Source organism: Mustelus asterias, unplaced genomic scaffold, assembly GCF_964213995.1.
Source record: "Mustelus asterias unplaced genomic scaffold, sMusAst1.hap1.1 HAP1_SCAFFOLD_4107, whole genome shotgun sequence".
NCBI lineage: Eukaryota > Metazoa > Chordata > Chondrichthyes > Carcharhiniformes > Triakidae > Mustelus > Mustelus asterias.
In genome coordinates, this window is record NW_027594052.1 from 1 (window position 1) to 22755 (window position 22755).

Sequence of the window (22755 nt, forward strand, 5' to 3'; positions counted from 1 at the left end):
TCTCTCTGTCTGTCTCTCTCTCTCTGTCTCTCTCTCTGTCTGTCTTCTCTCTGTCGTCTGTCTATCTCTTTCTGTCTCTCTCTCTCACTCTCTCTCTCTGTCTCTCTCTCTCTCTATCTGTCTCTCTCTTTGTCTCTCTGTCTCTGTCTCTCTATCTGTCTCTCTGTCTCTCTCTCTCTCTCTGTCTCTCTCTCTCTGTCTGTCTCTCTCTCTCTGTCTCTCTCTCTCTGTCTCTCTCTCTCTCTGCCTCTCTCCTTTTGTCCCTCTCTCTCTTTCTGCCCCTCTCTCTCTCTTTTTGTCTCTCTCTCTCTCTCTGTCTCTCTCTCTCTCTCTGTCTCTCTCTCTCTCTCTGTCTCTCTCTCTCTCTCTGTCTCTCTCTCTGTCTCTCTCCTCTCTCTCTGTCTCTCTCTCTCTCTCTGTCTCTCTATCCCTCTCCTATTTTCTCTCTCCTGCTGCACTCAGAGTTGGGGTGGTTGGGCATTGTTCTAGAATGTTCGCACTGACCTGGCTTGTCCTTTCCCACAAACCCCCCCCCACCCCCCGTGTGTTTTTTTTGACAGGCGTGTACACATCACAGACTCCACCCTGCACCACCTGGGCGGGGCCTACCAGGTGCAGGTGGGCAACGGACACCTGAGGGACCCTTACCTGAAGGAGCACCGAATCACGACTTACCTCGTCACTGACCCCAGGGTGAGTGACACCAAGGGAGCCAAACCAAGGGGTGGTGGGGGGGGGGGGGGGGTACACTGGTTCAGAGGCAACCGGTGAAACTTAAATTCAATATAAGTAAAATCCGGAATATTTGGCACTAATCCCAGTAATGATGACCCTGATGACTATCATTGATTATCATTACCTGGGTGAGGGCGCGGAAGGATGGGTTAGTAAATTTGCGGATGATACTAAAGTCGGTGGAGTTGTGGACAGTGCGGAGGGAAGTGGCAGGTTACAGAGGGACATAGATAAGCTGCAGAGCTGGGCTGAGAGGTGGCAAATGGAGTTTAATGCGGAAAAGTGTGAGGTGATTCACTTTGGAAGGAGTAACAGGAATACAGAGTACTGGGCTAATGGTAAGATACTTGGTAGTGTGGATGAACAGAGGGATCTGGGTGTCCATGTGCATAGATCCCTGAAAGTTGGCACCCAGGTTGATAGTGTTGTTAAGAAGGCGTACGGTGTGTTAGCTTTTATTGGGAGAGGGATTGAGTTTCGGAGCCAGGAGGTCATGCTGCAACTGTACAAAACTCTGGTGCGGCCGCACTTGGAGTATTGCGTACAGTTCTGGTCGCCGCATTATAGGAAAGATGTGGAAGTGTCGGAAAGGGTGCAGAGGAGATTTACCAGGATGTTGCCTGGTCTGGTGGGAAGGTCGTATGAGGAAAGGCTGAGGGGCTTGAGGTTGTTTTCGTCAGAGAGAAGAAGGTTAAGAGGTGACTTAATAGAGGCATACAAGATGATCAGAGGATTAGATAGGGTGGACAGTGAGAGCCTTTTTCCTCGGATGGTGTTGGCTAGCACGAGGGGACATGGCTTTAAATTGAGGGGTGAGAGATATAGGACAGATGTTAGAGGTAGGTTCTTTACTCAGAGAGTAGTAAGGGCGTGGAATGCCCTGCCTGCAGCAGTAGTGGACTCGCCAACATTAAGAGCATTCAAATGGTTATTGGATAAACATATGGATGATATTGGAATAGTGTAGATTAGAGGGGCTTTAGATTGGTTCCACTGGTCGGCACAACATCGAGGGCCGAAGGGCCTGTACTGCGCTGGAATGTTCTATGTTCTATGTTGTATGTCATTGAAAAACAAACAAAGAGAACAAAGAAAATTACAGCACAGGAACGGGCCATTCGGCCCTCCAAACCTGCACCGACCATGCTGCCCGACTGAACTAAAACCCCCTACCCTTCCGGGGACCATATCCCTCTATTCCCATCCTATTCATGTACTTGTCAAGACGCCCCTTAAAAGTCACTCCCGTATCCGCTTCCACTACCGGAGGAGGTATCTGTAATCTCCTCACATATTTGCTCCTCAACTTCCCTCCGACTATTTGGGGGCTTATAGTACAACCCGATCAAAGTGATTTCCCCCTTCTTGTTTCTCATGGAAATAAGAGGGGAGAAATCACAGAGGATACAGCAGGATGTAGATCAGTTGGAGACTTGGGCGGAGAGATGGCAGATGGAGTTTAATCTGGAGACATGTGAGGTAATGCATTTTGGAAGGTCTAATACAGAGAGGAAAGATACAGTAAATGGCAGAACCCTTAAGAGTATTGATAGGCAGAGGGATCTGGGTGTACAGGTACACAGGTCACTGAAAGTGGCAACGCAGGTGGAGAAGGTAGTCAAGAAGGCATACGGCATGCTTGCCTTCATCGGCCGGGGCATTGAGTTTAAAAATTGGCAAGTCATGTTGCAGCTTTATAGAACCTTAGTTAGGCCGCACATGGAATCTAGTGTTCAATTCTGGTCGTCACACTACCAGAAGGATGTGGAGGCTTTGGAGAGGGTACAGAAAAGATTTACCAGGATGTTGCCTGGTATGGAGGGCCTTAGCTATGAGGAGAAACTTGGTTTGTTTTCACTGGAGCAACGGAGGTTGAGGGGAGACCTGATAGAAGTCTACAAGATTATGAGAGGCATGGACAGAGTGGATAGTCAGAAGCTTTTTCCCAGGGTGGAAGAGTCAATTACTCGGGGGCACAGGTTTGAGGTGCGAGGGACAAGGTTTAAAGGAGATGTACGAGGCAGATTTTTTACACAGAGGGCGGTGGGTGCCTGGAACTCGTTGCCGGGGGAGGTAGTGGAAGCGGATACGGTAGTGAGTTTTAAGGGGCGTCTTGACAAGTACATGAATAGGATGGGAATAGAGGGATATGGTCCCCGGAAGGGTAGGGGGTTTTTAGTTAAGTCGGGGCAGCATGGTCGGTGCAGGTTTGGAAGGCCGAATGGCCTGTTCCTGTGCTGTAATTTTCTTTGTTCTTTGTTGAGGAGGTTGAATGGCGGCCTCCTGCTCCTATTTCTTGTTTTCTGATAATTTTACGAGGGAGGAGGTGCGGTCGAGGGCTCAGGAATTAGGCCTCCATTGGGGCGACACGGTAGCACAGTGGTTAGCACTGCTGCTTCACAGCGCCAGGGACCTGGGTTCGATTCCCGGCTCGGGTCACTGTCTGTGCGGAGTTTGCACATTCTCCCCGTGTCTGCGTGGGTTTCCTCCGGGTGCTCCGGTTTCCTCCCACAGTCCAAAGATGTGCGGGTTAGGTTGATTGGCCATGCTAAAAATTGCCCCTTAGTGTCCTGAGATGCGTAGGTTAGAGGGATTAGTGGGTAAATATGTAGGGATATGGGGGTAGGACCTGGGTGGGATTGTGGTCGGTGCAGACTCGATGGGCCGAATGGCCTCCTTCTGTACTGTAGGGTTTCTATGATTCTATGAGGACCCTGGTCAGACCCCACTTGGAGTACTGTGCCCAGTTCTGGTCACCTCATTACAGGAAGGATGTGGAAGCCATAGAAAGGGTGCAGAGGAGATTTACAAGGATGTTGCCTGGATTGAGTGGCATGCCTGATGAGGATAGGTTGAGGGAGCTTGGTCTTTTCTCCTTGGAGAGACGAAGGATGAGGGGTGACCTGATAGAGGTGTATAAGATGTTGAGAGGTATTGATCGGGTGGACAGTCAGAGGCTTTTTCCCAGGGCTGAAATGGCTGCTACGAGAGGACACAGGTTTAAGGTGCTGGGGGGTAGGTACAGAGGAGATGTCAGGGGTAGGTTTTTCACTCAGAGGGTGGTGGGTGCGTGGAATCGGCTGCCGGTGGTGGAGGCAGATTCAATAGGGTCTTTTAAGAGACTTTTAGAAAAGTACATGGAACTTAGTAAGATAGAGGGTTATAGGTAAGCCTGGTAATCGCTCAGGTAGGGACATGTTCGGCACAACTTTGTGGGCTGAAGGGCCTGTATGGTGCTGTAGTTTTTCTATGTTCTATGGTCTCAGGTACCAGAGTGTCAAAGGTGTTATTTTCCCTTCTTACTTTCCCCTTCTTCCCTCTTTCCCACCCTCCCTCGCTCTCTCCCTCCCTCCCCCCCCCCCCCTCACTCTCTCCCTCCTTCCCTCCCTCGCTCCCTTCCTCTGTAGGCGGAGGAGCATTACTGCGATGTATCCCTGGCGCCGGACCCCAGCGAGTGCGCCAAGATCCGGGCCTCGGTGCGCATGACCCGCTACCTGGAATCGTGGGGCGCCGCCAAGCCCTTTGCCCACCTCAAACAACGGGACAGCCTGCCCGTCGAGACGCCGACCTTCGACCGCATGGTGAGTCAACCCCCCGAGCATCTCAATATCTGTCCTTCAAACCAACGAGATTCAGGGGGAAAGAGAAAAGATAGCCCTTCCGGCAATTCTATCTGATTTCTGTTCGCGGGAACTTGCTGTGCCTAAATGGCCTTCCCCCCCCGCCCCGGCTCTCATATCCTATTCGAGCATGCGACACAGGCCCGATACCCTGATGGAGCCTGCAAGACAGGCCTCATGGCCTGACAAACCTGAGATACAGGCCTCATATCCTGATGGAGCTTGTGACACAGGCCTCATATCCTGACAGAGCCTGCGATACAGGCCTCATATCCTGACAGAGCCTGTGATTCAGGCCTCATATCCTGACAGAGCCTGTGATACAGGCCTCATATCCTGACCGAGTCTGCGATACAGGCCTCATATCCTGACAGAGCCTGTGATACAGGCCTCATATCCTGACCGAGTCTGCGATACAGGCCTCATATCCTGACCGAGTCTGCGATACAGGCCTCATATCCTGACCGAGTCTGCGATATAGGCCTCATATCCTGACCGAGTCTGCGATACAGGCCTCATATCCTGACCGAGTCTGTGATACAGGCCTCATATCCTGACAGAGCCTGTGATACAGGCCTCATATCCTGACAGAGCCTGTGATACAGGCCTCATATCCTGACAGAGCCTGTGATACAGGCCTCATATCCTGAGCGAGTCTGCGATACAGGCCTCATATCCTGACAGAGCCTGTGATACAGGCCTCATATCCTGACCGAGTCTGCGATACAGGCCTCATATCCTGACAGAGCCTGTGATACAGGCCTCATATCCTGACCGAGTCTGCGATACAGGCCTCATATCCTGATCGAGTCTGCGATACAGGCCTCATATCCTGACAGAGCCTGCGATACAGGCCTCATATCCTGACCGAGTCTGCGATACAGGCCTCATATCCTGACCGAGTCTGCGATACAGGCCTCATATCCTGACCGAGTCTGTGATACAGACCTCATATCCTGACAGAGCCTGTGATACAGGCCTCATATCCTGACAGAGCCTGTGATACAGGCCTCATATCCAGACCGAGTCTGCGATACAGGCCTCATATCCTGACAGAGCCTGTGATACAGGCCTCATATCCTGACAGAGCCTGTGATACAGGCCTCATATCCTGACCGAGTCTGCGATACAGGCCTCATATCCTGACCGAGTCTGCGATACAGGCCTCATATCCTGACAGAGCCTGTGATACAGGCCTCATATCCTGACCGAGTCTGCGATACAGGCCTCATATCCTGACCGAGTCTGCGATACAAGCCTCATATCCTGACAGAGCCTGTGATACAGGCCTCATATCCTGACAGAGCCTGTGATACAGGCCTCATAGCCGAGTCTGCGATACAGGCCTCATATCCTGACAGAGTCTGCGATACAGGCCTCATATCCTGACAGAGCCTGCGATACAGGCCTCATATCCTGACCGAGTCTGCGATACAGGCCTCATATCCTGACCGAGTCTGCGATACAGGCCTCATATCCTGACAGAGCCTGCGATACAGGCCTCATATCCTGACAGAGCCTGCGATACAGGCCTCATATCCTGACAGAGCCTGTGATACAGGCCTCATATCCTGACAGAGCCTGCGATACAGGCCTCATATCCTGACAGAGCCTGTGATACAGGCCTCATATCCTGACCGAGTCTGCGATACAGGCCTCATATCCTGACAGAGCCTGTGATACAGGCCTCATATCCTGACAGAGCCTGTGATACAGGCCTCATATCCTGACAGAGCCTGTGATACAGGCCTCATATCCTGACCGAGTCTGCGATACAAGCCTCATATCCTGACAGAGCCTGTGATACAGGCCTCATATCCTGACAGAGCCTGTGATACAGGCCTCATATCCTGACCGAGTCTGCGATACAGGCCTCATATCCTGACAGAGTCTGCGATACAGGCCTCATATCCTGATCGAGTCTGCGATACAGGCCTCATAAGACCATAAGACCATAAGACATAGGAGCGGAAGTAAGGCCATTCGGCCCATCGAGTCCACTCCACCATTCAATCATGGTTGATTTCAACTCCATTTACCCGCTCTCTCCCCATAGCCCTTAATTCCTCGAGAAATCAAGAATTTATCAATTTCTGTCTTGAAGACGCTCAACGTCTCGGCCTCCACAGCCCTCTGTGGCAATGAATTCCACAGACCCACCACTCTCTGGCTGAAGAAATTTCTCCTCATCTCTGTTCTAAAGTGACTCCCTTTTATTCTAAGGCTGTGCCCCCGCGTCCTAGTCTCCCCTGTTAATGGAAACAACTTCCCTACGTCCATCCTATCTAAGCCGTTCATTATCTTGTAAGTTTCTATCAGATCTCCCCTCAACCTCCTAAACTCCAATGAATATAATCCCACGATCCTCAGACGTTCATCGTATGTCAGGCCTACCATTCCTGGGATCATCCGTGTGAATCTCCGCTGGACCCGCTCCAGTGCCAGTATGTCCTTCCTGAGGTGTGGGGCCCAAAATTGCTCACAGTACTCCAAATGGGGCCTAACCAGTGCTTTATAAAGCCTCAGAAGTACATCCCTGCTTTTGTATTCCAAGCCTCTTGAGATAAATGACAACATTACATTTGCTTTCTTAATTACGGACTCAACCTGCAAGTTTACCTTTAGAGAATCCTGGACTAGGACTCCCAAGTCCCTTTGCACTTTAGCATTATGAATTTTGTCACCGTTTAGAAAATAGTCCATGCCTCTATTCTTTTTTCCAAAGTGTACGACCTCGCACTTGCCCACGTTGAATTTCATCAGCCACTTCTTGGACCACTCTCCTAAACTGTCTAAATCTTTCTGCAGCCTCCCCACCTCCTCAATACTACCTGCCCCTCCACCTATCTTTGTATCATCGGCAAACTTGGCCAGAATGCTCCCAGTCCCGTCATCTAGATCGTTAATATATAAAGAGAACAGCTGTGGCCCCAACACTGAACCCTGCGGGACACCACTTGTCACCGGTTGCCATTCTGAGAAAGAACCTTTTATCCCAACTCTCTGCCTTCTGTCTGACAGAGCCTGCGATACAGGCCTCATATCCTGACAGAGCCTGCGATACAGGCCTCATATCCTGACAGAGCCTGCGATACAGGCCTCATATCCTGACAGAGCCTGTGATACAGGCCTCATATCCTGACAGAGCCTGTGATACAGGCCTCATATCCTGACCGAGTCTGCGATACAGGCCTCATATCCTGACAGAGCCTGTGATACAGGCCTCATATCCTGACCGAGTCTGCGATACAGGCCTCATATCCTGACAGAGCCTGAGATACAGGCCTCATACCCTGACCGAGTCTGTGATACAGGCCTCATACCCTGATGGAGCCTACGATATAGGCCTCATTTCCCACAGGTTTGGGGGTGTTTTGTAGGTTCATGTGATGTAAATTAAATTCGAACTCGTTAAAATCAGTTCCTTTTTCTTTGTTGTTTACAGGACATCCCGATGGGAAATCTCGGCTCATACCGGAACGTCGAAAGGTTGGGAAAACATTTTATATTGGGTGCCCAGTCCTGTCTTCTTCAGAGAGAAAAATGCTGCTGTCAATGCTCCCAGTTGTTGGTGTCGCCGGTCCCAGTTGTTAATGTCGCTGTTCCCAGTTGTTGGTGTCGCCGGTCCCAGTTGTTGGTGTCGCCGGTCCCAGTTGTTGGTGTCGCCGCTCCCAGTTGTTGGTGTCGCCGCTCCCAGTTGTTGGTGTCGCCGCTCCCAGTTGTTGGTGTCGCCACTCCCAGTTGTTGGTGTCGCCGCTCCCAGTTGTTGGTGTCGCCGCTCCCAGTTGTTGGTGTCGCCAGTCACAGTTGTTGGTGTCACCGGTCCCAGTTGTTGGTGTCGCCGGTCTCAGTTGTTGGTGTCGCCGGTCCCAGTTGTTAGTGTCGCTGTTGCCAGTTGTTGGTGTCACCGGACCCAGTTGTTGGTGTCACCGGTCCCAGTTGTTGGTGTCACCGGTCCCAGTTGTTGGTGTCGCCTGTCCCAGTTGTTGGTGTCGCCTGTCCCAGTTGTTGGTGTCGCCGGTCCCAGTTGTTGGTGTCGCCGCTCCCAGTTGTTGGTGTCTCCGCTCCCAGTCGCTGGTGTCGCCGGTCCCAGTTGTTGGTGTCGCCGCTCCCAGTTGTTGGTGTCGCCGCTCCCAGTTGTTGGTGTCGCCGCTCCCAGTTGTTGGTGTCACCACTCCCAGTTGTTGGTGTCACCGCTCCCAGTTGTTGGTGTCGCCGCTCCCAGTTGTTGGTGTCGCCAGTCACAGTTGTTGGTGTCACCGGTCCCAGTTGTTGGTGTCGCCGGTCTCAGTTGTTGGTGTCGCCGGTCCCAGTTGTTAGTGTCGCTGTTGCCAGTTGTTGGTGTCACCGGACCCAGTTGTTGGTGTCACCGGTCCCAGTTGTTGGTGTCGCCGGTCCCAGTTGTTGGTGTCGCCGGTCCCAATTGTTGGTGTCGCCGGTCCCAGTTGTTAGTGTCGCTGTTCCCAGTTGTTGGTGTCGCTGGTCCCAGTTGTTGGTGTCGCCGCTCCCAGTTGTTGGTGTCTCCGCTCCCAGTCGCTGGTGTCGCCGCTCCCAGTTGTTGGTGTCGCCGGTTGGGTGTCTTTTCCTGATCTTTACTTACGGGGGGGGTTGTCTCTGCTCCCACAGGTATCGTTCTCAGCGGGGGCTGGAGGAGGAAGTCCACAAGAAGATTAGTGAAGTCATCGATGGGCTGAATTCCCAGCGGTAAGGCCGGGCTATCTCCCATCCTGAGAATTATAGATTCCCGAGAGTGCAGAAGGAGGCCATTCGGCCCATCGAGTCTGCACCGACCACAATCCCACCCAGGCCCTACCCCCACATATTTTACCCGCTAATCCCTCTAACCTACACATCCCAGGACTCTAAGGGACAATTTTTAACCTGGCCAATCAACCTAACCCGCACATCTTTGGACTGCGGGAGGAAACCGGAGCACCCGGAGTAAACCCACGCAGACACGAGGAGAATGTGCAAACTCCCACACAGACAGTGACCCCGAGCCGGGAATCGAACCCGGGTCCCTGGAGCTGTGAAGCAGCAGCGCTAACCACTGTGCCACCCTGTGGTCCTGAGTGTGGGGTCTAGGGGGGGGGGGGATGGGGAACCGCTCGAGTCAAACAGCCAACAGCCCCCTGGACCAGTGTCAGATCTACTCCCTCTGCCCCCCCTCCCCCCCAAACCCTCCCTACACTCCTAATCCTCGCAACTCTTTGGGGACCTTTGGATCAGATAACAGAATAGAGAGGGAGCGGGGTTGGGACGGAGTGGATAGTCAGAAGCTTTTTCCCAGGGTGGAAGAGTCAATTACTCGGGGGCACAGGTTTAAGGTGCGAGGGGCAAGGTTTAAAGGAGATGTACGAGGCAGATTGTTTTACACAGAGGGTGGTGGGTGCCTGGAACCCGTTGCCGGGGGAGGTAGTGGAAGCGGATACGGTAGTGACTTTTAAGGGGCGTCTTGACAAGTACATGAATAGGATGGGAATAGAGGGATATGGTCCCCGGAAGGGGAGGGGATTTTAGTTAAGTCGGGCAGCATGGTCGGTGCAGGTTTGGAGGGGCCGAAGGGCCTGTTCCTGTGCTGTAATTTTCTTTGTTCTTTGCACTTGAGGCAGGGGTGGAGGGGGGAGGGCAGTTGGCCTAATTTCCCATCATGCTCTCTGGGGCCTCCCCTTCCCCTTCCCCTCCCCCCACAGCCCCAGGTTACCTTCAGCGACGGGAATGTTGGTTACTATGGGGCGTTGCTGCCATCCGTTGGTCGAGGGAGTGCACTGCATCCGTTTGAATCAACCTCGACGGTCGGATTGCCGGGATGGGGAGAGGGGGAGGGGAAGGGGAGAGGGTGGGTTCGGGGGGGGGGGGGGAGTTGGGGGGGGATGGGGGAGGGGGGGGATTGAACTGGCCGACAAATGTGGAGTTCTTAAAGATTTGGCTGAAGGTCTTTAAAAGGAGTCCCTGACGGAGAGACTCCCTCTTTAAAAGGGGTCCCTGACAGAGAGACTCCCTCTTTAAAAGGGGTCCCTGACAGAGAGACTCCCTCTTTAAAAGGGGTCCCTGACGGAGAGACTCCCTCTTTAAAAGGAGTCCCTGACAGAGAGACTCCCTCTTTAAAAGGAGTCCCTGACAGAGAGACTCCCTCTTTAAAAGTGGTCCCTGAGAGAGAGAGAGACTCCCTCTTTAAAAGGGGTCCCTGATGGAGAGACTCCCTCTTTAAAAGGGGTCCCTGAGAGAGAGAGAGACTCCCTCTTTAAAAGGGGTCCCTGATGGAGAGACTCCCTCTTTAAAAGGAGTCCCTGAGAGAGAGACTCCCTCTTCAAAAGGGGTCCCTGAGAGAGAGAGAGACTCCCTCTTTAAAAGGGGTCCCTGATGGAGAGACTCCCTCTTTAAAAGGAGTCCCTGAGAGAGAGACTCCCTCTTTAAAAGGGGTCCCCGATGGAGAGACTCCCTCTTTAAAAGGGGTCCCTGATGGAGAGACTCCCTCTTTAAAAGGGGTCCCTGAGAGAGAGACTCCCTCTTTAAAAGGGGTCCCTGACAGAGAGACTCCCTCTTTAAAAGGGGTCCCTGACAGAGAGACTCCCACTTTAAAAGGGGTCCCTGACAGAGAGACTCCCTCTTTAAAAGGGGTCCCTGACAGAGAGACTCCCACTTTAAAAGGGGTCCCTGAGAGAGAGACTCCCTCTTTTAAAGGGGTCCCTGAGAGAGAGACTCCCTCTTTAAAAGGGGTCCCTGACGGAGAGACTCCCTCTTTAAAAGGAGTCCCTGACGGAGAGACTCCCTCTTTAAATGGGGTCCCTGATGGAGAGACTCCCTCTTTAAAAGGGGTCCCTGAGAGAGAGAGACTCCCTCTTTAAAAGGAGTCCCTGACGGAGAGACTCCCTCTTTAAAAGGAGTCCCTGACTGAGAGACTCCCTCTTTTAAAGGTGTCCCTGACGGAGAGACTCCCTCTTTAAAAGGAGTCCCTGACTGAGAGACTCCCTCTTTAAAAGGGGTCCCTGAGAGAGAGAGAGACTCCCTCTTTAAAAGGGATTCCCTGACAGAGAGACTCCCTCTTTAAAAGGGGTCCCTGAGAGAGAGAGAGACTCCCTCTTTAAAAGGGATTCCCTGTCAGAGAGACTCCCTCTTTAAAAGGAGTCCCTGACGGAGAGACTCCCTCTTTAAAAGGGGTCCCTGACAGAGAGACTCCCTCTTTAAAAGAAGTCCCTGACAGAGAGACTCCCTCTTTAAAAGGGGTCCCTGACAGAGAGACTCCCTCTTTAAAAGGAGTCCCTGACAGAGAGACTCCCTCTTTAAAAGGGGTCTCTGACGGAGGGACACCCTCTTTAAAAGGAGTCCCTGACGGAGAGACTCCCTCTTTAAAAGGAGTCCCTGACGGAGAGACTCCCTCTTTAAAAGGGGTCCCTGATGGAGAGACTCCCTCTTTAAAAGGGGTCCCTGAGAGAGAGAGACTCCCTCTTTAAAAGAAGTCCCTGACAGAGAGACTCCCTCTTTAAAAGGAGTCCCTGACGGAGAGGTTCCCTCTTTAAATGGGGTCCCTGACGGAGAGTCTCTGATCTTCTGACGGGATCAGATCAGAACAATAGACAGGAAGCAGGAGGTGGCCCAATGTGTGACCTCCTATGGTCCGACCCAGAGGGTGCCATTGGTTGGGGTATCAGCCCCCAGGGAGCTGGCCACCTCTTTGGCAGTGATGTTGTTGCCCACTTCGATGCCGCCAATGGCATAGACCTGATTTGCCGTGTCCACCAGCTGGTGACGGCTGGATACAAGTGGCACTCCAATGAAACTGTTCTAACCGTGTGGCCAGCACCCCAAGTACTGTTCTCGGTGTGGAAATGTTGCTGTGATACCTGAACTGGACCAACATTTGGAGAAGGAATTTACTATTTTTTGAGGCGGCCCCTCAGGAATCGCGAGGGGCGTCGGTCAAAAAGACAGTGGCCGACTACTTCCTCTGAAGGAAAATCACCCTCGGGCCCTGAAACCCTGATACAAACACTGAGCCTGCCCAAGATTTCTGTTTTGGAGGGAGGGAGGGCAATAGTGGACGGTATTTGCAAGCGACCATTGCATTCCCGAAGACAGAAGGCCAGACAATCTAACCGGGCAGCAGCAGTTCTGACCCAGTGCCATCCCCCTTGTGGACAATAGATGTGGACAATCTAACCGGGAAGGAGCAGTTCTGACCCAGTGCCATCCCCCTTGTGGACAATAGATGTGGACAATCTAACCGGGAAGGAGCAGTTCTGACCCAGTGCCATCCCCCTTGTGGACAATAGATGTGGACAATCTAACTGGGAAGGAGTAATTCCTACCCAGTGCCATCCCCATTGTGGACAATCGATGCGGACAATCTAACTGGGAAGGAGCAGTTCTGACCCAGTGCCATCCCCATTGTGGACAATAGATGCGGACAATCTAACTGGGAAGGAGCAGTTCTGACCCAGTGCCATCCCCATTGTGGACAATAGATGAGGACAATCTAACTGGGAAGGAGCAGTTCTGACCCAGTGCCATCCCCATTGTGGACAATAGATGCGGACAATCTAACTGGGAAGGAGCAGTTCTGACCCAGTGCCATCCCCATTGTGGACAATAGGTGTGGACAATCTAACTGGGAAGGAGCAGTTCTGACCCAGTGCCATCCCCATTGTGGACAATAGGTGTGGACAATCTAACTGGGAAGGAGTAGTTCCTATCCAGTGCCATCCCCATTGTGGACAATAGATGTGGACAATCTAACTGGGAAGGAGCAGTTCTGACCCAGTGCCATCCCCATTGTGGACAATAGGTGTGGACAATCTAACTGGGAAGGAGTAGTTCCTATCCAGTGCCATCCCCATTGTGGACAATAGATGCGGACAATCTAACTGGGAAGGAGTAGTACTGACCCAGTGCCATCCCCATTGTGGACAATAGATGTGGAGAAACTAACTGGGAAGGAGCAGTTCTGACCCAGTGCCATCCCCATTGTGGACAATAGATGTGGACAATCTAACTGGGAAGGAGTAGTTCCTACCCAGTGCCATCCCCATTGTGGACAATAGATGCGGACAATCTAACTGGGAAGGTGCAGTTCTGACCCAGTGCCATCCCCATTGTGGACAATAGATGCGGACAATCTAATTGGGAAGGAGCAGTTCTGACACAGTGCCATTCCCATTGTGGACAATAGATGAGGACAATCTAACTGGGAAGGAGCAGTTCTGACCCAGTGCCATCCCCATTGTGGACAATAGGTGTGGACAATCTAACTGGGAAGGAGCAGTTCTGACCCAGTGCCATCCCCATTGTGGACAATAGATGTGGACAATCTAACTGGGAAGGGCAGTTCTGACCCAGTGCCATCCCCATTGTGGACAATAGGTGTGGACAATCTAACTGGGAAGGAGCAGTTCTGACCCAGTGCCATCCCAATTGTGGACAATAGATGTGGACAATCTAACTGGGAAGGAGCAGTTCTGACCCAGTGCCATCCCCATTGTGGACAATAGATGAGGACAATCTAACTGGGAAGGAGCAGTTCTGACCCAGTGCCATCCCCATTGTGGACAATAGATGTGGACAATCTAACTGGGAAGGAGCAGTGCTGACCCAGTGCCATCCCCATTGTGGACAATAGATGCGGACAATCTAACTGGGAAGGAGCAGTTCTGACCTAGTGCCATCCCCATTATAGACTATTGATATGGACAATCTAACTGGGAAGGAGCAGTGCTGACCCAGTGCCATCCCCATTGTAGACAATTGATGCGGACAATCTAACTGGGAAGGAGCAGTTCTGACCCAGTGCCATCTCCATTGTGGACAATAGATGTGGACAATCTAACTGGGAAGGAGCAGTTCTGACCCAGTGCCATCCCCATTGTGGACAATAGGTGTGGACAATCTAACTGGGAAGGAGCAGTTCTGACCCAGTGCCATCCCCATTGTGGACAATAGATGTGGACAATCTAACTGGAAAGGAGCAGTTCTGACCCAGTGCCATCCCCATTGTGGACAATAGGTGTGGACAATCTAACTGGGAAGGAGTAGTTCTGACCCAGTGCCATCCGCATTGTGGACAATAGATGTGGACAATCTAACTGGGAAGGAGCAGTTCTGACCCAGTGCCATCCCCATTGTGGACAATAGATGTGGACAATCTAACTGGAAAGGAATAGTTCTGACCCAGTGCCATCCCCATTGTGGACAATAGGTGTGGACAATCTAACTGGGAAGGAGCAGTTCTGACCCAGTGCCATCCCCATTGTGGACAATAGATGTGGACAATCTAACTGGAAAGGAGCAGTTCTGACCCAGTGCCATCCCCATTGTGGACAATAGATGCGGACAATCTTACTGGGAAGGAGCAGTTCTGACCTAGTGCCATCCCCATTGTAGACAATTGATGCGGACAATCTAACTGGGAAGGAGCAGTTCTGACCCAGTGCCATCTCCATTGTGGACAATAGATGTGGACAATCTAACTGGGAAGGAGCAGTTCTGACCCAGTGCCATCCCCATTGTGGACAATAGGTGTGGACAATCTAACTGGGAAGGAGCAGTTCTGACCCACTGCCATCCCCATTGTGGACAATAGATGAGGGCAATCTAACCGGGAAGGAGCAGTTCTGACCCAGTGCCATCCCCATTGTGGACAATAGATGTGGACAATCTAACTGGGAAGGAGTAGTTCCTATCCAGTGCCATCCCCATTGTGGACAATAGATGTGGACAATCTAACTGGGAAGGAGTAGTTCCTACCCAGTGCCATCCCCATTGTGGACAATAGATGCGGACAATCTAACTGGGAAGGAGCAGTTCTGACCCAGTGCCATCCCCATTGTGGACAATAGATGTGGACAATCTAACTGGGAAGGAGCAGTGCTGACCCAGTGCCATCCCCATTGTGGACAATAGATGCGGACAATCTAACTGGGAAGGAGCAGTTCTGACCCAGTGCCATCCCCATTGTAGACAATTGATGCGGACAATCTAACTGGGAAGGAGCAGTTCTGACCCAGTGCCATCTCCATTGTGGACAATAGATGTGGACAATCTAACTGGGAAGGAGCAGTTCTGACCCAGTGCCATCCCCATTGTGGACAATAGGTGTGGACAATCTAACTGGGAAGGAGCAGTTCTGACCCAGTGTCATCCCCATTGTGGACAATAGGTGTGGACAATCTAACCGGGAAGGAGCAGTTCTGACCCAGTGCCATCCCCATTGTGGACAATAGGTGTGGACAATCTAACTGGGAAGGAGTAGTTCTGACCCAGTGCCATCCGCATTGTGGACAATAGATGTGGACAATCTAACTGGGAAGGAGCAGTTCTGACCCAGTGCCATCCCCATTGTGGACAATAGGTGAGCTCTCTCAATCTGGGCTATTCTTTCTAATCACCCAACGATGTTTTTTTCAAGAAAGTGCGTGTGCCTCTTCAAGTTGACAAAGGTGCTGGAGAAATAATTTGCCCGATAGAGGGAAAGTTGGCCGATTGGATAGGTAACTGGCTATCTGATCGAGGACAGAGGGTGGTGGTGGATGGAAAATTTTCGGACTGGAGGCAGGTTGCCAGCGGAGTGCCGCAGGGATCAGTGCTTGGTCCTCTGCTCTTTGTGATTTTTATTAATGACTTAGAGGAGGGGGCTGAAGGGTGGATCAGTAAATTTGCTGATGACACCAAGATTGGAGGAGTAGTGGATGAGGTGGAGGGCTGTTGTAGGCTGCAAAGAGACATAGATAGGATGCAAAGCTGGGCCGAAAAATGGCAAATGGCGTTTAACCCTGACAAATGTGAGGTGATTCATTTTGGTGGGACTAATTTAAATGTGGATTACAGGGTCAAAGCTAGGGTTCTGAAGACTGTGGAGGAACAGAGAGATCTTGGGGTCCATATCCACAGATCTCTAAAGGTTGCCACTCAAGTGGATAGAGCTGTGAAGAAGGCCTATAGTGTGTTAGCTTTTATTAACAGGGGGTTGGAGTTTAAGAGCCGTGGGGTTATGCTGCAACTGTACAGGACCTTGGTGAGACCACATTTGGAATATTGTGTGCAGTTCTGGTCACCTCACTATAAGAAGGATGTGGAAGCGCTGGAAAGAGTGCAGAGGAGATTTACCAGGATGCTGCCTGGTTTGGAGGGTAGGTCTTATGAGGAAAGGTTGAGGGAGCTAGGGCTGTTCTCTCTGGAGCGGAGGAGGCTGAGGGGAGACTTAATAGAGGTTTATAAAATGGTGAAGGGGATAGATAGAGTGAACGTTCAAAGACTATTTCCTCAGGTGGATGGAGCTATTACAAGGGGGCATAACTATAGGGTTCGTGGTGGGAGATACAGGAAGGATATCAGAGGTAGGTTCTTTACGCAGAGAGTGGTTGGGGTGTGGAATGGACTGCCTGCAGTGATAGTGGAGTCAGACACTTTAGGAACATTTAAGCGGTTATTGGATTGGCACATGGAGCACACCAGGATGATAGGGAGTGGGATAGCTTGATCTTGGTTTCAGATAAAGCTCGGCACAACATTGTGGGCCGAAGGGCCTGTTCTGTGCTGTACTGTTCTATGTTCTATGATAGGGACGGGTTACACTTGGGCTAAAACAGAATTGGCACTTTTTTTTTTGTTCGAAATCATTTTTTAAAAGACTTATTTTAAATTAGTCACTATGAAAACTCCTTAGTTTTGATGTGATCCTTGGATCCTACCTTCACCGGACGGACTTTTGCGATTATACTGGTAACTGAGTTTTACAGAGGGAACTAACTTTGAAACAATGGCAGCAGTAAATTCTTGTCTGCAAGTACCTTTCTGAGCGAGTCTGAACTGGCAGAGAAGCCTCAGTCTGAACCTGCTGCACCTTGTTTTATGATCCTGTTTGACTGCAGTGTAATGTGGGCGGCACGGTAGCACAGTGGGTTAGCACCGCTGCCTCACAGCGTCAGGGACCCGGGTTCGATTCCCGGCTCGGGTCACTGTCTGTGCGGAGTTTGCACATTCTCCCCGTGTCTGCGTGGGTTTCCTCCGGGTGCTCCGGTTTCCTCCCACAGTCTAAAAGATGTGTGGGTTAGGTGGATTGGCCATGCTGAAATTGCCCCTTAGTGTCCCGGGATGTGTCTGTTCGAAGGATTGAGCCGTGTAAATGTGGGGGGTTGTGGGGATAGGGCCTGGGGTGGGATTGTGGTTGGTGCAGAATGGTGTCGATGGGGTGAATGGCCTCCTTCTGCACTGCAGGGATTCTATGATTTCTATGACTCCCTCTTTACAAGGTGTCCCTGACGGAGAGACTCCGTCTTTAAAAGAAGTCCCTGACAGAGAGACTCCCTCTTTACAAGGTGTCCCTGACGGAGAGACTCCCTCTTTAAAAGAAGTCCCTGACGGAGAGACTCCCTCTTTACAAGGTGTCCCTGACGGAGAGACTCCCTCTTTAAAAGGGGTCCCTGACGGAGAGACTCCCTCTTTACAAGGTGTCCCTGACAGAGAGACTCCCTCTTTACAAGGTGTCCCTGACGGAGAGACTCCGTCTTTAAAAGAAGTCCCTGACAGAGAGACTCCCTCTTTACAAGGTGTCCCTGACGGAGAGACTCCCTCTTTAAAAGGGGTCCCTGACGGAGAGACTCCCTCTTTACAAGGTGTCCCTGACGGAGAGACTCCGTCTTTAAAAGAAGTCCCTGACAGAGAGACTCCCTCTTTACAAGGTGTCCCTGACGGAGAGACTCCCTCTTTAAAAGGGGTCCCTGACGGAGAGACTCCCTCTTTACAAGGGGTCCCTGACGCAGAGACTCCCTCTTTAAAAGAAGTCCCTGAGGGAGAGACTCCCTCTTTAAAAGAAGTCCCTGAGGGTGAGACTCCCTCTTTAAAAGGAGTCCCTAACGGAGAGACTCCCTCTTTACAAGGGATTCCCTGACAGAGAGACTCCCTCTTTAAAAGGTGTCCCTGACAGAGAGACTCCCTCTTTAAAAGGGGTCCCTGACGGAGAGACTCCCTCTTTAAAAGAAGTCCCTGACGGAGAGACTCCCTCTTTAAAAGAAGTCCCTGACGGAGAGACTCCCTCTTTACAAGGTGTCCCTGACGGAGAGACTCCCTCTTTAAAAGGAGTCCCTGATGGAGAGACTCCCTCTTTAAAAGGAGTCCCTGACGGAGAGACTCCCTCTTTAAAAGGGGTCTCTGACGGAGAGACTCCCTCTTTAGAAGGGATTCCCTGACGGAGAGACTCCGTCTTTAAAAGAAGTCCCTGACAGAGAGACTCCCTCTTTAAAAGGAGTCCCTGACAGAGAGACTCCCTCTTTATAAGGAGTCCCTGACAGAGAGACTCCCTCTTTAAAAGGGAGTCCCTGACAGAGAGACTCCCTCTTTAAAAGGGGTCCCTGATGGAGAGACAGTTGTCTAGGATGGAGGTGAAGATGGAGAATTTAACGGTTGCTCTCTCTCTCTCTCTCTGTTTGTCTTGCAGACAGTGGGTGAAATCAGAATACTTCAACAGACTCACCCTGTATTTCAGCACCCGGTCCGTGGAGAAGGAGGTGAGTGCGTCACAACCCACCGCGTTTCGCTAGCCCCTCGCTTTCCCGCCGGGGGTCAGGGGTCAGAGGGTGTCAGTCAGCCTCTGACCCCTCACCCTGAAGGTGGGGGCGGGGGGGGGAGGGGTTCCCTCATCAAAAATCTGTCGTCCCTGCCTTCCCCCCTACTCACGAACCCCGGCACCCTCCCCCTGAGGCACAGCGGCACTCGGACCCTCCCAGAATGGAGGGACAACACGGGCGGAGACCATTCTACCCTTCAACCCTGTGCCAGACCTTTCCTGGACTGCACAGGCAGGTTCCCCCTCCCCTCACCCCCCCCCCAAATGTGGGACTGGAGCACAGCACTGCCCACGGTATGACATATAGAGTCACACGGTGATAACCAGGCAGACTTGCCCATCCTCCATCCCTCCCGTCCACCCCATCCCCACCTTTGAACGTGGGTCGAGGGGACAGCCCTCGGTATGACGTATAGAGCCACACGGTATTCCCGAGTCACAAAACACCCCTCCCCCCCAACTCCTGCATCCCGCTAGAAGAGGAAAACCCTCTTCTTCCACTGCTCCTGACCAACTTTTCCCAGAACTCCAGGCTTGAATCCCGCTCCGGGAGTGACTCCGGTTCCGCTCCGGGAGTGACTCCGGTTCCGCTCCGGGAGTGACTCCGGTTCCGCTCCGGGAGTGACTCCGGTTCCGCTCCGGGAGTGACTCCGGTTCCGCTCCGGGAGTGACTCCGGTTCCGCTCCGGGAGTGACTCCGGTTCCGCTCCGGGAGTGACACCAGTTCCCGCTCCGGGAGTGACTCCGGTCCCGCTCCGGGAGTGACTCCGGTTCCGCTCCGGGAGTGACTCCAGTTCCGCTCCAAGAGTGACTCCGGTTCCGCTCCGGGAGTGACTCCGGTTCCGCTCCGGGAGTGACTCCAGTTCCCGCTCCGGGAGTGACTCCGGTTCCGCTCCGGGAGTGACTCCAGTTCCCGCTCCGGGAGTGACTCCGGTGCCGCTCCGGGAGTGACTCCGGTTCCTGCTCCGGAAGTGACTCCAGTTCCCGCTCCGGGAGTGATTCCAGTTCCCGCTCCGGGAGTGACTCCGGTTCCGCTCCGGGAGTGACTCCGGTTCCGCTCCGGGAGTAACTCCAGTTCCCGCTCCGGGAGTGATTCCAGTTCCCGCTCCGGGAGTGACTCCGGTTCCGCTCCGGGAGTGACTCCGGTTCCGCTCCGGGAGTGACTCCGGTTCCGCTCCGGGAGTGACTCCGGTTCTGCTCCGGGAGTGACTCCAGTTCCCGCTCCGGGAGTGACTCCGGTTCCGCTCCGGGAGTGACTCCAGTTCCCGCTCCGGGAGTGACTCCGGTTCCCGCTCCGGGAGTGACTCCAGTTCCCGCTCCGGGAGTGACTCCGGTTCCTGCTCCGGGAGTGACTCCGGTTCCGCTCCAGGAGTGACTCCAGTTCCCGCTCCGGGAGTGACTCCAGTTCCCGCTCCGGGAGTGATTCCAGTTCCCGCTCCGGGAGTGACTCCGGTTCCGCTCCGGGAGTGACTCCGGTTCCGCTCCGGGAGTGACTCCGGTTCCGCTCCGGGAGTGACTCCAGTTCCCGCTCCGGGAGTGACTCCAGTTCCCGCTCCGGGAGTGACTCCGGTTCCGCTCCGGGAGTGACTCCGGTTCCGCTCCGGGAGTGACTCCGGTTCCGCTCCGGGAGTGACTCCAGTTCCCGCTCCGGGAGTGACTCCGGTTCCGCTCCGGGAGTGACTCCAGTTCCCGCTCCGGGAGTGACTCCAGTTCCCGCTCCGGGAGTGATTCCAGTTCCCGCTCCGGGAGTGACTCCAGTTCCCGCTCCGGGAGTGACTCCGGCTCCGCTCCGGGAGTGACTCCGGTTCCGCTCCGGGAGTGACTCCGGTTCTGCTCCGGGAGTGACTCCAGTTCCCGCTCCGGGAGTGACTCCGGTTCCGCTCCGGGAGTGACTCCGGTTCTGCTCCGGGAGTGACTCCGGTTCCGCTCCGGGAGTGATTCCAGTTCCCGCTCCGGGAGTGACTCCAGTTCCCGCTCCGGGAGTGACTTCAGTTCCCGCTCCGGGAGTGACTCCGGTTCCTGCTCCGGGAGTGACTCCAGTTCCCGCTCCGGGAGTGATTCCAGTTCCCGCTCCGGGAGTAACTCCAGTTGCCGCTCCGGGAGTGACTCCAGTTCCCGCTCCAGGAGTGACTCCGGTTCCGCTCCGGGAGTGACTCCGGTTCCCGCTCCGGGAGTGACTCCGGTTCCACTCCGGGAGTGACTCCAGTTCCCGCTCCGGGAGTGACTCCGGTTCCGCTCTGGGAGTGACTCCGGTTCCCGCTCCGGGAGTGACTCCAGTTCCGCTCCGGGAGTGACTCCGGTTCCTGCTCCGGGAGTGACTCCGGCTCCCGCTCCGGGAGTGACTCCGTTCCCGCTCCGGGAGTGACTCCGGTTCCCGCTCCGGGAGTGACTCCGGTTCCCGCTCTGGGAGTGACTCCAGTTCCGCTCCGGGAGTCACTCCGGTTCCGCTCTGGGAGTGACTCCAGTTCCCGCTCCGGGAGTGACTCCGGTTCCGCTCCGGGAGTGACTCCAGTTCCGCTCCGGGAGTGACTCCGGTTCTGCTCCGGGAGTGACTCCGGTTCCGCTCCGGGAGTGACTCCAGTTCCGCTCCGGGAGTGACTCCGGTTCCGCTCCGGGAGTGACTCCGGTTCCGCTCCGGGAGTGACTCCAGTTCCGCTCCGGGAGTGACTCCGGTTCCGCTCCGGGAGTGACTCAGGTTCCGCTCCGGGAGTGACTCCGGTTCTGCTCCGGGAGTGACTCCAGTTCCCGCTCCGGGAGTGACTCCAGTTCCCGCTCCGGGAGTGACTCCGGTTCCCGTTCCAGGAGTGACTCCGGTTCCGATCCAGGAGTGACTCCGGTTCCGCTCCGGTTCCGCTCCAGGTGTGACTCCGGTTCCGCTCCGGGAGTGACTCTGGTTCCGCTCCGGTTCCGCTCCGGGAGTGACTCCGGTTCCGCTCCGGGAGTGACTCCGGTTCCGCTCCGGGAGTGACTCCGGTTCCGCTCCGGGAGTGACTCTGGTTCCGCTCCGGGTCCGTTCCGGGAGTGACTCCGGTTCCGCTCCGGGAGTGACTCCGGTTCCGCTCCGGGAGTGACTCCGGTTCCGCTCCGGGAGTGACTCCGATTCCGCTCCAGCGTGGCCTCGGAGCCTCGTGCGGACTAACTGCCCTGTTTTTTTTTGCCTCAGTACCGGACCACCTCCATCCCAGCCTTCATGTACTACACAGCCTGCGCCGGCCTCATCTTTACCTCCAACTTCATCATCCAGGCCCTTGTCTCTCAGAAGTAAGTGAGGGCCGGGGGGAGCCAGGGCAAAGGGGGGCGGGGGCGAGGGGAGGGGGCGAGTGGGGGGGGCGAGGGGGGGGTCGAGGGGGGAAGCGAGGACGAGAGGGGTGAGGGTGGGGGAGACTGTGGTTGGGGAGCCCCGGGAGTTGGCGGGGGTTGTGGGGTTGGGGAAGCGGAGGGATGAGGGAGGGGAATGAGGGAAGGGTGTAGGGAGGAGGAGGAGGAGTGGTGGAGGGGGCCAGGGGGAGATGGAGAAGTGTTGCGGGGGAGGGAAGGGAATGGGAGGGGAAATGGAGGGAGGGGAGTGGGGGAGGTGCCGAACCTGGGGAGATGGAGTGAGGAGGGAAGGGAGGGGAGTGGAGGGGGGGGTTTGAGGCGGGGGGGGGGGCAGGGAGGTGGAGGGGAGGGAGGGACATGTGGGAGGGGCGTAGGGAGGAGAGGGGGAAGGGGAAACAGCGGGAGATGAAGGGTTGAGGGAGGAGGGTGGTGGGGAGATGTTGGAGGAGCAGAGGGGCGTAGGGGGAAGGGCGCGGGGAGGAGGAGTTGGGGGAGATGGAGGGTTGAGGGAGGAAGGTGGAGGGAG

At 54.0% G+C, this 22755-nt stretch overlaps 1 protein-coding gene and 1 non-coding gene across 2 annotated transcripts; one reads left to right on the forward strand and one right to left on the reverse strand.

Annotated features, from left to right (window-relative positions):
• Window positions 1–560: 560 nt before the first annotated feature.
• Window positions 561–22172, forward strand: LOC144490951 (adenylate cyclase type 2-like; the record flags this gene model as incomplete). Its single annotated transcript, XM_078208627.1, has 6 exons — window positions 561–693; window positions 4143–4316; window positions 7801–7844; window positions 8982–9059; window positions 18784–18853; window positions 22075–22172. Coding segments are annotated over 6 exons (597 nt in total), but the record flags the coding sequence as incomplete, so codon positions are not given.
• On the reverse strand, window positions 10423–10540 carry LOC144490952 (small nucleolar RNA snoR83). The gene has a single exon (XR_013497375.1). It is a non-coding gene; the product is annotated as a small nucleolar RNA snoR83 (small nucleolar RNA).
• Window positions 22173–22755: the final 583 nt, after the last annotated feature.